This window comes from Aulonocara stuartgranti (assembly GCF_965226115.1).
Source record: "Aulonocara stuartgranti genome assembly, chromosome: 6".
NCBI lineage: Eukaryota > Metazoa > Chordata > Actinopteri > Cichliformes > Cichlidae > Aulonocara > Aulonocara stuartgranti.
The window spans coordinates 12,500,592-12,513,990 of NC_138944.1; the positions used below are offsets into that span (position 1 = coordinate 12,500,592).

Here is a 13,399-nt window from a genome sequence, read left to right on the forward strand (position 1 = left end):
AACTCGTCACGACAGATAGCTGCCTCTTCCTGAGCCTGGTTCTGCTAAAGGTGTCTTCCTGTTCATAACAAGTTTTTCCTTCCCAGTATTGCCAAGAGGCTGTTCACTTAGTGATAATTTGATTGTTGGGGATTTCTCTGTATGTTCATTGAACAAATTCCACATCATGGTCAGGCACCTTATTGACATCATGCAGCCCAAGGATACCCTGAGAACCTCTGGCTTTCAGGCAATGCTGGCATGTTAAAAAGAATGTGATCACAGAATTTATTCTAAATGCTTTATTACTCTAACAAATTAAATAAGAACATATAATACAAGGTGTCTCGAGTGTTTGATTACAATATAGCCTATTATTAACATTATTTAAATACAGTATCCAATGTCATTGAGTTTTACTGCAGCATTTAAACTAATATTCCTCAACATTATCCCACATCTTCTGAGGCTTTTCAGCAGAAATTTCAAGTTTGAGGTTTCAGGTGTCAGAAAACAGTTTCTCAGGCGATCATAACTGTGCATATAAGGAAAAAGTGGTGGTCAGTATGTTTACATCAAGAATTTTTTTTTAAATCAATGTAAAAAGCAAAAGAGGGACTGAAGTATTCAGATTTGAGTTAATGTAGTTTAACCTGCCCTCTGAGTGGAAAAATATTTGTTTTCAGTGCTAAAAACAAGAACCACAAATGCTAATCGTGTTAGCATTGGTTTCAACACGTGACCCTCAATAAGCAGAATTACAATACAGGAACTAACAACTGAAACAGCTCTTACAGTATGTTATGTGGTCTGCTTGGTTCACGTTAACTTTGAATTGGAAACAAATGTTTTACAACTTACAGTACATAAATTGAGGGATTATCAGAGTACTGATAGAAAATCTGAAACCTTAACTATGAATGTTTATGTAATGATATTCAGGCTGTGTTTAGGATTTCCTCAAACTGACAGCTTGATTAACAATCAACCACTTTCCACTTTGAAAACACAGTTTACATTTTAACAGCCCAATTAAATGTCTCCTGACCGAACTGTTGAGTCCTTGCTTCTTTTCTTTGTTTTACTCACTGACAGTCATGGCTGTCTTGGACAAATTATCGCTGAAAGTGCATTGGCTGCACAACATCTCCGTAAAGTGTAATGGGATGATTAAGCAAGGACTGATCTCAGAGATGTATGGTACAGACACCAATATTTCAGAATAACTTTTTAAGTGATACTAACTAGCCCACAGCAAAGAAAATGGAAGATTAGGGGCACTGTACTACACAACTTGTACTTTCTTCCAAATTTCTTCACATCTCCAACCTTCCTGATTAAGAACAGGCAAGATTTTATGAGCAACGTGACATAAATCTAAAGAGAAAACAAAGCTTGTTGTAATCACTGCCATGTCAAAACTGGAAAAAAAAGTGCAATAAAATTATCCACAATGTGATGAATCCATAGTAATGTGTCTGGAGCATCTAGGCATGTGCCACTCATCCTCCAAGGTTTGGCCTTCTGTGGTGACTCAACGTTACTCTCACAAGATCCAACTTTAACTGCTTTTTTGTGTTTTGCTTTGTTTTGTTGTGTTGTTTGTTGTTTTTTAAGCTTGGATTAGGACACCATAGGCTTCTTGTTTTAGCCCAGCATTGCAATCAAAATCTTCATGTTTCTCCAAACTGATGAGTGCCCAGTGTGCTTTTCGGCCCCTGTAATACCTTTTTCCTTTTACTTGGCAGCAGTTGGCTGAGAAACACTGAATCTGAGGACCAAAGAAATGGTGAGAGAAGCAGAATGAATAAATGAGAATAAAAAATACAATTTCCTTTTTTTTCCCTTTCCAAAAAAAAGAGGAAAGGTTATTACAGTCATTGTAAAAGCAGACATGTGACTGCAATGCGACTAAGTAATGTGTGCTGTGCTGTGATTCTTCTACCTTGTGATCTAGTGACTGGTAGGAAACGGGCCATGTGTGTTGATGGACTGTTGCAGCTTCTCTTCTTTGGCTCTTCTGCTGTGGCAAAGCTGGAAAACAAAACCAAAGTCATCTGAAGTTTCCCCTTACAATGTTAAGTGCAGTACTTCCTATAACATTCACACCTAACAATAATTTACAATAAATTACAATAGAGCCAAATGCAGTAAATATGGCACAAATTAAAACTATAATTTTTTAAAAAGTGTCAGGAGGTTCAATAAAACCTCTATTTTTAAACAATTAAAAATCTCTGTCAATTATTTCATGGTTCAGTTTTTAAAAGGTTAAAAAAAGCCAACACGTAACCCTAGAACAGCCACGCGGCATCATTTTTATCCACTGATGCAACAGTATCAACAAAAGCAAAGATTTCACTTCTTGAATAAGTTTTTTTAATTACTTTCTCAATGATAACAAATAAAAGAAGCTACTTTCAGCTTTCCCTTGCAACAAGGGGTCAACACAGCGGGTAGGCTTTGCATGATAGATTGGTCATTATCATGACCGTCATCAGCCTCTCTCCAGTTCCTTACAGGTTTAACACCCTGTTTGCATCCCATTCAAAACTCAAAAAAATGATTTTTTATCGTTCAATCAAACCCAGCTAACTCTGACTCATATAACAAAACATGAATGAAACATGAATTAAAAAACAGCATAAAAATGACTCCTGGCCAATTCTAGGTATAAATGTTTTTTTGTCGTTCTTGCTGTTGTTAGCATCTCACTGTTCTTTTTTCCATGAAGCTGTTCAGGAATTCGTCAATGTCAATGCGTCCTTCCAGGAAGTTTTCAGCCGTCTCCTCAGACTCCTCCTCTGCCTGGTGAGCTGCGACTTTTAACCGAGCCTGTAGAGTGCTTAGACTGCAACTCTGGTAGGGAGTAAAATAAAAAAACAAAGACAAAACATAAATGAAATACAAAATGATCAAAGAGTGTTTACAGGCAAACATGTCTGGGTTGATATCTATAAGCTCTTCTTTAGAGTATTGCTCAATCTAATGAGTACTGTTAAACAAATCCTTTTTCTGACGGTGAAGGGACCTTGTATTGGCCAAGTCAAGTAAAAAGACAATGTAAAATCTTCAGGATAACCTGCTGAAAGATTAAAGTAACTGTATGTATATATTTGAGCCTTTAATGTATACTTTTGACCTTGTGTGGATTAAAGAAAATTCAAAAGAAATTCAAACTTATGCACCCAATACTTGCTATTTAAAGTGAATAAAGATATATGCTGTGCAATCATTAAACCCTGGAAAAGTCAATTAAAAGCCAAAAAAATCACCACAACGTTCACGTCATTGATGAGTGTATATAAACCTCTGACCACAACTGTAGCAGACCGACATGTAGTCACCAATTAAGTCTGTATCTTATATTTTACTTTTTCTTTTTGTGCTTGGTTTTCTGGAAACTAAGCAGTCAATCAAGCTTAGCTTAACCCTCCTGTTAAGTTGGTTTCCAGGAACACCAATTATGCTCCTGGGTTAATTTGACCCGGGGCAAATTTACTCATCAAAAAGTGTCAGAAACACTAGCATTGATTATTTTACAATTTTCTTTTATAATTGTGATTTTTTTTTCTGTAGTGATGCAGATGACATGAGACTTCTCTTCTGTTCTGGGTCAATCTGACCCGCAACATAACAGGAGGGTTAAGTAACAAAGAGTACTACAATTACACAGTTATACAATTCACAAGTTACACAGTATATTAAACAACCCAAGCTCAGTTTTAATCAACAAAATGATAAATCAGGATTGGAATAAACATATGAAAATGTCAAAACTCTCATTTCAAGACGTGTATTTGCACTAAACATGTATTACATGTAAAACCAGAGTGTGCTGGTGTGGCCATTTACCTCACTGAGTTCGTGCTGTCTCTGCATCTTTGTTTCAAAAGCTGACTTCATCTGAGTCAGCTGTTCATACTGTTAGCACAAGAGACAAAAACACATAATGAGCAGCAGGACAATGGCATGAACGAATATGTGAGCTATGTGTGTATGACACAGAGAGGAGACCGTGCCTTTGCAGTTACTGCGCCTAAACTCTGAAACCGTCTGCCTTTTCAAATTCTGACCTCTCTAACATTTTGAAAACCTGTCTGAACACACCTCTTTAATCCCTAGCTTTTTACGGTGACTGAGTTGTTTTGCTTTTGTGGCTTATCTTCTATTTTTCTATATTGATGTATATATTTATTACTTTTCTATTTTTCAGTTAGTACAGCATGTTGGTCAAACTGCATTTTTTAAAATGTGCTTATAAATACACTGACTTGACTTGATTATGAAACAAAGAGGAATTACGTATGAACTGACCTTGTAGAGCATCTCTTGTCTTTTTCCTTCCAGATGTGGCTCCATTTGAAGATTTTTCTCTGCAAAAACACATTGACACCAACTTAAATTAGAGTTTCACTTTCCTATGACTCGCAAGACCATCTATGAGAACAGGGGGGGAACTTACTGGCCATGTCCAGTATACTGTTGACCAACTCTTCTTTATCAGATGTGACCTGTTTCAGTTGTGGCAAACTCACAAAAAACTTGAGCAACACATCTTCGTTTTCAGACATATCTGACAACTGTGTCAGGCTGGGGGTGGATAAAGAAAAAAGTGGATAAATGGGCAGATATGTGAGAGTAATTATTTGATGTGTGTGCCCACTTACAAAAAACATGAAAAGCTTGTAACTTTTATTGTAGGTTCATTTTAATGGATAGAGACAGAATATTAACCAAAACCCTCAATGGAGTGAAGTCATTGTGTACGCTTAGAAGAAAAAAAACAACGTATAACGTTTTAACTGCTTCTTGACTGTCGGGTTGGTGCACTTTGGGTTATACTCAGCAGATTTCATACTCCAAACACGGCTCGTTGAGCTGAGCCCTAGCATTTTCTGCCAGTTCTGAATCATTTAGATCAGCGGTCCCCAACCCCCGGGCCTCGGACCGGTACCGGGTCGTGAGTTGTTTGGTACCGGGCCGCGAGAGTTGAGGCTCAGGTGTGAAATGTATGGTTTTCAGGGTTTTTATTGGTTTTCAGCGTTATTTTGTTATCGTTTTTATCGTTAACTGTGTTTTCCTGGGTCTTTTCACGTGTGTTATGAATAAATCTTCTTTTTTTCAGTACCGTTACTAGTTTTATTTTGTTGTATTTATCCGCGACACCTTAAAGGCCGGTCCGTGAAAATATCGTTGGGCATAAACCGGTCCGTGGTGCAAAAAAGGGTGGGGACCGCTGATTTAGATGTTCACTAACAAACTTAGGACATGCCTCTACATGTGCTGAAAGATTTAAGTCATTTATGGCAAGAGTCTTACATGGTGTTCTGTCTTCAGATCACTAACAAGTTCTTCCCGTGTAGTTTCAGGTTGATCCACCACCTTTCTCATGATCATGCTCACCCCCTGGAGCAAGATTTTTATAGTTCTAGATTTTCCAAATACTTTTTGGAGATTTTTCTGGTTGATAATCTGTCTCTCACCATTAAAATGAAAAATTAGACACTATCGCTTTCTTTGTAAGTGAGCAACTTATAAATTCAGCATTATTTATAATTATTTCCATCACTTTACATAAACAGATATTGAATACATCAATAATGGTATGAAATAATGTTTGTCACGAACAAACATTTCACACTGTGCAAACATTTTAATTTGAAATCATTAAGGAATACTTTACTTCATGTCACAGAGTTCAGGAAAAGACTCAGGAATCTCAGGCATCTTGTACACGTGTCCATTTAGTCTAGTCTAGAAGAAACAGAAGTTATATATTCACATCACAATCTTCAGTGTATTAATGTCTGAACACTAGAGCTGTGTCGGACTGTCCAATGCTAGTTCGCTGAGTAATTTTGTCTGATGCTATCTGCTTCTTCCTGTAATGTGTAATGTGCATGCACTAGTGGCACTAATATTGGCCAGCATGAGATTAAAGTTTTATTTGAGTGACCTAGAAAGTCCACATTAGTTGTATGGAGTGTTAATGACAGCGCAAGTTGTAGATCTGTTGGCAGGACACCATGGCTTGTTTCCCAAGCTTGGATTTTTTCTTCATTCGCTGATTTGTTTTGTTTTCACTTTTGGTTTAACTCTGGTTAGGTTCATGTGCTGAAAACTACTTGATTAGGTTCAACAAAAAGTTCTGGTTTGGGGTAAAATACATCCTTGAGTTCCACCAAATTACCTTTAAATTTGGCCAATTTCCCCATCAGTGACATTTTCTCAACCATTCGTGGGTTGCTTCCAGCCCGGCTAATGTTTACATTTACAAAGCAATCTTTATTAAACAGAATTTGTGCTGGAAGCAGTCCAGAACCTGGGATATAGGTGGAGGAACCTACAAATTTTTGATCAATGCTTTTATCTGGTTGGGGAAGGTGATGCTTTGCTTGCTATATGCTTGACTGTTACCATTCCATTTTTATACACTGTGCATCAATTGCATACCTCTGAATCTCCAATAGGTACAGGCAGTGGCAGGTCAGAAATTATTCCATATGGCGCTGGAGCTCGAGGGGGCCCAAGGGCACTATCGACCCCTGGGTGAGGCATTGGCGCAGGGGCTGGACCAGAAGGTGGTGTCTGACTGGGTCCCATGTGGCGAGAACCAAAGTGAAAAGCCGGATTGGGGTAAGGTGCTATACCTGATGATTTGTACATACTGCTCCAGTGAAAAAAGGAAAGAATGAAAGGCATAACATCAATGTTTAAATGATGTGGAAAAAATATATCGAACTGCTTTTTAGAACCACTTTAAAATAATATTTAAAATAAGACCACACTTGAAAAATATACGAACTTTCTTAGAATGCCATAAGAAAGTACTGAGAAATAAGTGTCTTATATTCTCAATGACAGAAGGAGGAGACTTACTAAGGAAAGCCAGAAGGACCGCTAGACATCAAGGCGGGAGGACTTTTCCAGAACTCGTCAAGCAGACTTTGGATGACCTTTCCCAGGTCTGAGTGCATCCCAAACTAGAACATATATAACAACAACTAAATACAGTAACATGGATAAAATTAAAGCATGAATTAACAGAAGAACCTAAAATAAGTGGATTTACTTCACAATGAACCAATGAAAGAAACAGAAAAAAGCAAACAAGTACATGTTTTTGCAGCTGATGAACACCTGGTTTATGTGCACAGCTGTGCATCGACGACAGCTCTCCCCACTCTATCTGGATCAATTTAATTATGTATTAAATTATTTTTTTAAATTTGGTTACATTCAAGATGCTTTCTAAAGTATGCTATTTATTTATTTGTGTGTGCAGATGATGTATTATAGCTTTAGAACACTGGATTACATATATGTATTTCCAAGTAAACTGGATAATAGAATTAGACTATTCTTCTTGGTTGAAGACACAGAGCATTTGATCGGTGGTGAGAAGACCTACTGCTCAGGCTTGGAAACCCCCTGACTTTAAGTTACTTATTTCACTTTCACTTTTAGTCAGATGAGAAATGTAGTTATCTTGGACACTACCATGAGTAATGATCTTTCAACTTGTCCTGCTGCTTTCACAGCAATGCTGTCACTTTGCAGCGTTTTACTTCCCTTTGTTTCTCTCTCTTTTTTTTTCCACACAGATCATTGAAAAACAGAAACAAAAAAGAAAACCACACACACATTTGTGCAATGACACTTTAAACAAAAAAAGTGTTATCTGTGTCATTTTAAGTATGGATTCAGGATGCCATAATTTATAATTCTTGTTTAAGATCTGAAAAAAAACCTCTTTAATTCTCAAAAGCTACTTACATTAGTGATGAGGGGGCTCTTGATCATAGTGCCATTATTGCTGTCCACTAAATGATGACCAACAGGGGGAAAGACACTAACCACTGGTTTCTCCTGGGGGAACTGAGGAGGCAGCAAACTGAAATGAAGGGTAACAAAAGAGAAGTGTTTAACTTAGCTAACATTAAAGGGTTTAACTATCAACAATTTACAGCCCAGATAATATAATCTAGTTATGATGTAGTATTGCTGGATAATCAATAAACATTACTTGATAATCAATAGGAAACAAGTCAATTATGCAGGAAGCAAATGAGAACTTCACTGATAAACAAAGAAACAGACTTTATAAGAGCAGGATTATTGAAAATGTAGGTATTTATTGTGTCATAAATTTTGTTCTTGGGATTAGTAAGACCTGTGTTTACCTGCTGTTACATGCCAAAGTGGCATCTGTCAAAAAATGTTTATGGCAAATACAGTTCTCAAATACCCAGACCCAAACCAATTATTGGACAGTCCTCCACACCTATAAAGCATATATTATATATATTATATAACCCCATATTTTCTTTATAGGTGACAAAAATAGAAGCAGAAATGGGAGTGAATGTGTGACAAAGGTTTTTCCTAAGAGCTCTCACAAACATTTGACTACCTAATGTGAGAGTTATTAGAGCCTATGGCACATATTTGGGTTCTCAACCGGCTTTACTAGTTTTTCTTGTCTCATCTTCTTTGTGGAAATCTGAAAATTTCTATCTTGTTTCTCGTGTAATGTTAGCCTTCTTTTGTATTAATTTACAGTCAGATTTCAATCAGTGGTGTAAGTACAGACTGACTTTGAGGCACACAAACCATTGTCTGTTGATAATCTGAAATTACTGTATGCAGTGTGACAAAAAGTTTCAGAAAAGAGGCCCATAAAATCCAAAATCCTTTTTGGCCTAACCCATGTTGACAGTCATAATGCTGGGTATGTTTAAGCAGCCTCCAGCATGGCTGCTATTATTCCCATTCTGACCACTCTTTTAAACTGACCCAAATTTCATCTGAAAAAACACGGCTGGTTATAACAGGCTCTGGCAACAATACAGCAGTTTGCAGTCCACAGTCTCCAAGCCTGAAGGCAATGCGGTACATGAGATGCTATTATCATTACCCAATGGTGTGAGACTCCCAGTGCAAAGTTCAATGCAATTACTGAAAATAAAAACCAAGCAGAAATGCAAGAGAATATAATGATAGTAGTGAGAGATCTAAAAAAAAAAAAAGCAGCCAGATGTATATGAGAAAATGACCTCCAATGTGAGCTTAGGTAAGGCTCTTTGTTTTCACAGCCATACAATTAGAACTTTTTGCCCCCACCTGGTAGGTGTATAAATGTACTCACATGTTAACACTAATGGTTGAATTGTTGACTGTGAATGGTATCCTGTATTCCACATCCTTCTGGATTTCTGCAAGGCTGTAAAACAGGAACAGGGCCAGAAATTTGAAGATTTATCAACATGCAATCCAAAGAAAATGCAAAAGAAGAATTATACACCTACGGTCAAGGTTTATGAAATTCTGCTAGTTTGAAGAGCAAATGATAGATTCAGTATTTATCCTCACCCAACAAATTCTGTCGGTGAGGGATTAAATGGCACAGAAGGTGAACATAGTTTTCATGAATAAGTAAATGCAATCTATTTATGGTACTTAGTAGTTGATCGTTGGGGAAAAGGTAGGGAAAAAAAAGTTGTTTCACAAAAAAGAGCAATTAATACACTTGACATGTTAGGTTTTAAAATCACACACAAGTGTCTGTCAGTGTCTGATAATAATGAACTTTCCCTTCCACTGCCTCTAATGCTGCTGATACCACTATTTATCTGAATAACTGCAGTTTCACCAGATAAACTGCACCAGTGAAATGATGGAATAATTGTAATGCCACACTGTTTATAAAATCACAACTTGAAAAAATAGGGCAAAGAAGGTTCATGTTGAAGTTGGTCCGGAAGTCAATATAAGGGGTTTAAACAGTCAGCACCCCAAAAAATCAATTACCATGTCAAAGCAGCGTGTAGAAAACCTTAACCTTACACCTAGTAACATCAGTGTCATCATATGAGAAGCATTCAACAGAGCTCCATAGCATCTAAAAGCACATGATCTGCATTTGATATGCTTGGTTCCTTCTCAGAAACTGTGTAATCCCTTTTCTTTGTCACACACGTGGCATAATTCGCATTAGGAGATAGAAGACTGTGACTCCTCAAGAAATGAACCACAACAGTGGGTTTATGGTGGCTTACGCTGGAAACATTCGTTGATAAACAAAGGCTAATACTTTAATCTCCACTTCTCAGTAACAAGCTCATTTTAAAACTACATGCATGGCAAACACATGACCACAGGACATGTTCAGCCACGAGACCCTGTCATTTAATGCTAACATAGCACGCGCTAATTAGCCATGAGAAAAGGCTAGCAAGATTAGCTTACAAACCAGACTAAGGGGCTTCACAAAAGTGGGTTTACCTAAAATAGTATTACATAATTTGAATATTTAGAGAACAGATGGGATAAATGTGGTCGATAATAAACGAAAAGTTGGTTGCTAGCATGAGGTACTTTTAACTTAACTATGAGAAGTAGCTAGCTCTGAGAAGTAAACAGCAGGTGTGTTGGTAAACTGAGTGAGGGTGTTTTCTATTTAACCCCATTAAAATGTTCAGGAAACATCGTGGTGACCATAAAACAATCTCACGGGTCGGGTTTTGGGGTGACGGATCGTTATTACCTCGGGTGGGCAGCTTTTAGGGACTCGATCTGCCGCTGTCTCTGTTGCTGTAAGCTGTTCAGAGGAGGGAGAGATCCAGAGCCTTTGGAGGTTGGGAAAAACCAGTTCATTCTCTTCTGGAGAAACCACTGACCGGACTTGGCGAATCTAAAGGCCGAGTAAAAACGAAGAAGAAATGGAAGAGAAAGTCAGCATGAGCGATACACGGTGTGGAGATTTGCGGCGCTGACCGCTGTTAGCTGTTTGACTCTCGGTTTCTCGTCCTCACAAGGTGTACTTTCTGTATATGTTACAAAGTCGGATGGCATATCCTCATTTGTTGGTTAAAGTGTCAGTTCCGGTTTATCTCCCAAGAGCTGTGTGTAAATGTCACCCAGTCATTAATATCATGCGAGAGATTAAGGCTAAAGGAAGAAAACAACCTAGCTAATAACAGCTTGATCAACTTATTTACGTGTTACGTCACGCAAACGCCTACGTAGAGCGCAACTTCCTGTTTTCAACCTTTTTTCACAATAAAATATGAGAATAACATATTTTTGGGGATTGGACCTTATAATAAACTATATGAGATTTAAGAATAAAGCAGCAAAACCATTTTAAAAATGCAATTTTTTAGTAACATAAATGATAATAATTTTGTGGGTGTTAAAACGTTTTAGGGTGAGCATGGGTCCCTCTTTATGTAGGACTCCACTACATTTTTATCACTTGTCCCACACATTCAGATATTGTTCCAAATTTTTGTTTTTAAAATCCATCCTCTAGGATGTCTGTGAAGGTTCTCAGTCATCCAGGTCATCGTAGTCAAAAGAGCTTGCAAAGAAAAGCGTCTGGACTTCTTTAAGTTGCTTGAAGACGTTTCACCTCTCATCCGAGAAGCTACTTCAGTTCTAAGGTCAAATGGTGGAGAGTCCCAGATATAAACCTAGTGGGAGTATCCCCCCACAGAGGGACAAAAGGACCCCCTGATGATCCTCTAATCGCCTGAGCTAAGGTGTGAAACTGGGTGTGGGTCCCCATCAGCCAGAGTTTCGGGTGAGTTCATTGTGAAACCTGGCCCCACCTTATCATGCGAATTCCTGAGGTCAGATGGCCCAGGATGTAAGTGGGCGTTAAGGCGTCTGGGAAGGGATCTCAAAACTGGATTATAGATGGCAGAGAGTTGGTGTCGTAAACCACCGCCTCTGTTCAAAGATGGTCGCTCACAGTGGACATAGATGGCTTCTTTCACTCCTCTGAAAGAAGCCATCTATGTCCATCTATGGGGGTTACTCCCACTAGGTTTATATCTGGGACTCCCACCATTTGACCTTAGAACTGAAGAAGCTTCTCGGATGAGAGGTGAAATGTCTTCAAGTAACTTAAAGAAGTCCAGACGCTTTTCTTTGCAAGCTCTTTTGACCATCCTCTAGGATGCATATTCTTCTAAAGTGTGAAGAAAGTAGCAATTTCACCATTGGTCTTCTCCCTTTTTTGTCAGTTATTTCTGAGTCTAACAAGAAACCTGTAGCTAAAAAGGAATCTGAAAGAAATAGGCAGCTGCAATGTGAGAATGTAGATAGGCAGAATTTGATGGTAGTCTGTAGGATGACTTGAGAAATCAAGAAGAAGTAGCAAGTGAAGGCAGACACAAGGATTTAATAGTGGAAGCTTAAGAAGGAATAACGTTGCACAGGGAAAAATTGTCACAGGCTCTGGGTGGTAGGGAAGAGTTCCCAGATATCTGGAAGTGGTAGAGCTGAAGTGGTGAAGGAAATTGCCAAAATGGTTTTTGGTATTTTCTCTGGATAGAGAAAAGAAGACAAGGAGGCTTTGCGGTGAATATGGAAATGCAGGAAAGTATTCAAAAGAAGAGGTTAACAAATAAATATCAGGGAGATGAAGAAAGTCAACAGGAGTACCGGGAGGGTTTTGATCCTAGTGATTTGCTAAATGATGATGATGATGATTTTTAAAGTTGACATAAAGTATATTAAAAAACCAAAACACTCCAAAAAACTCCAAAACTCAAAGAGGTTTTCAAAGGTGGTTGAAAAATATCCCAATAATTTATCTCACAACTGATCATAGTCAGGTGTACAGTTTAGATTTTATTCTTTGCACTGACAATACTGCATCCAGTTCCACTGTATATATATAGTGACGATAAAAATTATTGTACTTATCAGTCCTAGCATAACTAAGTCAACATAGCTTTAAGTTAATTCTTGAGTATGCCCATCAACTTTCAGTTTCTTAAAGATAATTTAATACATATTATAATGCAACACAATTACCAACCATTCAAGCAAACATGGCATATATTTTTTTTCTTAAAATATGGGAATCAAATACAGGGGAGAAGGCCAAGGCATGCTGGATCCCCCACCCCAAGATCACGATTCATGGTGAACATGTAACACTTCTTATCACATACTTTTGAAACATTTTTATCTCAAACATTTGCTCAAAAGTTTGGATTTAAACTAAAGTGCATTTAAAGTACGAAATTGTAAAACCAAAGCCAACCTTCTTTAAAACATATTTCCTTCCTTTATGCTCCATAACAAGGCAAAGTGAAATTATTTAAAACAGTTGCTTTTTTCCCAGAAGAGACAACCATCTGTGTTTTTAGCCCTTGTGATAAAAACCGGAGCTTTAAGCACTTGAAACTATTTTTATCTTTAAATCCTTTCTATGACCACTCAGACCATATTCCCTTCATCAAAACTACATTGAACTATAACTTTCACAAAAGCAAGATCAATCTACTGATAAAAATATTTTTTGGCAACACCAATTTGGAAACATTTATGTTGTTCGTGTTCAAAAATTTGATAGGAGTAAAAGATAATTTGGACCTGTTTTTGTTTTTGTTTTGTCAACAAA

The 13,399-nt window shown here is 37.6% G+C and overlaps 1 protein-coding gene across 3 annotated transcripts in view; it reads right to left on the reverse strand.

Moving 5' to 3' along the window:
- Positions 1 to 266: 266 nt before the first annotated feature.
- vps37a (VPS37A subunit of ESCRT-I) overlaps positions 267 to 13,399 on the reverse strand; it is a 29,406-nt gene continuing 16,273 nt past the window's right edge. Inside the window, exons 2-13 of one of the 3 annotated variants that reach the window (XM_082536431.1) lie at positions 10,529 to 10,675; positions 9,131 to 9,205; positions 7,759 to 7,876; positions 6,862 to 6,965; positions 6,436 to 6,649; positions 5,666 to 5,736; positions 4,445 to 4,572; positions 4,297 to 4,355; positions 3,835 to 3,903; positions 2,695 to 2,838; positions 1,925 to 2,013; positions 267 to 1,750 (exon numbers count right to left, since the gene is read on the reverse strand). In XM_082536431.1, coding sequence (XP_082392557.1) covers positions 1,933 to 2,013; positions 2,695 to 2,838; positions 3,835 to 3,903; positions 4,297 to 4,355; positions 4,445 to 4,572; positions 5,666 to 5,736; positions 6,436 to 6,649; positions 6,862 to 6,965; positions 7,759 to 7,876; positions 9,131 to 9,205; positions 10,529 to 10,638 — 1,173 coding nt within the window. In that variant the 5' untranslated portion in view covers positions 10,639 to 10,675 and the 3' untranslated portion in view covers positions 267 to 1,750; positions 1,925 to 1,932. Of the gene's footprint in view, positions 1,751 to 1,924; positions 2,014 to 2,694; positions 2,839 to 3,834; positions 3,904 to 4,296; positions 4,356 to 4,444; positions 4,573 to 5,665; positions 5,737 to 6,435; positions 6,650 to 6,861; positions 6,966 to 7,758; positions 7,877 to 9,130; positions 9,206 to 10,528; positions 11,002 to 13,399 lie in introns of those variants that run through there. The other 2 variants (XM_082536432.1, XM_082536433.1) reach the window with 2 other exon arrangements.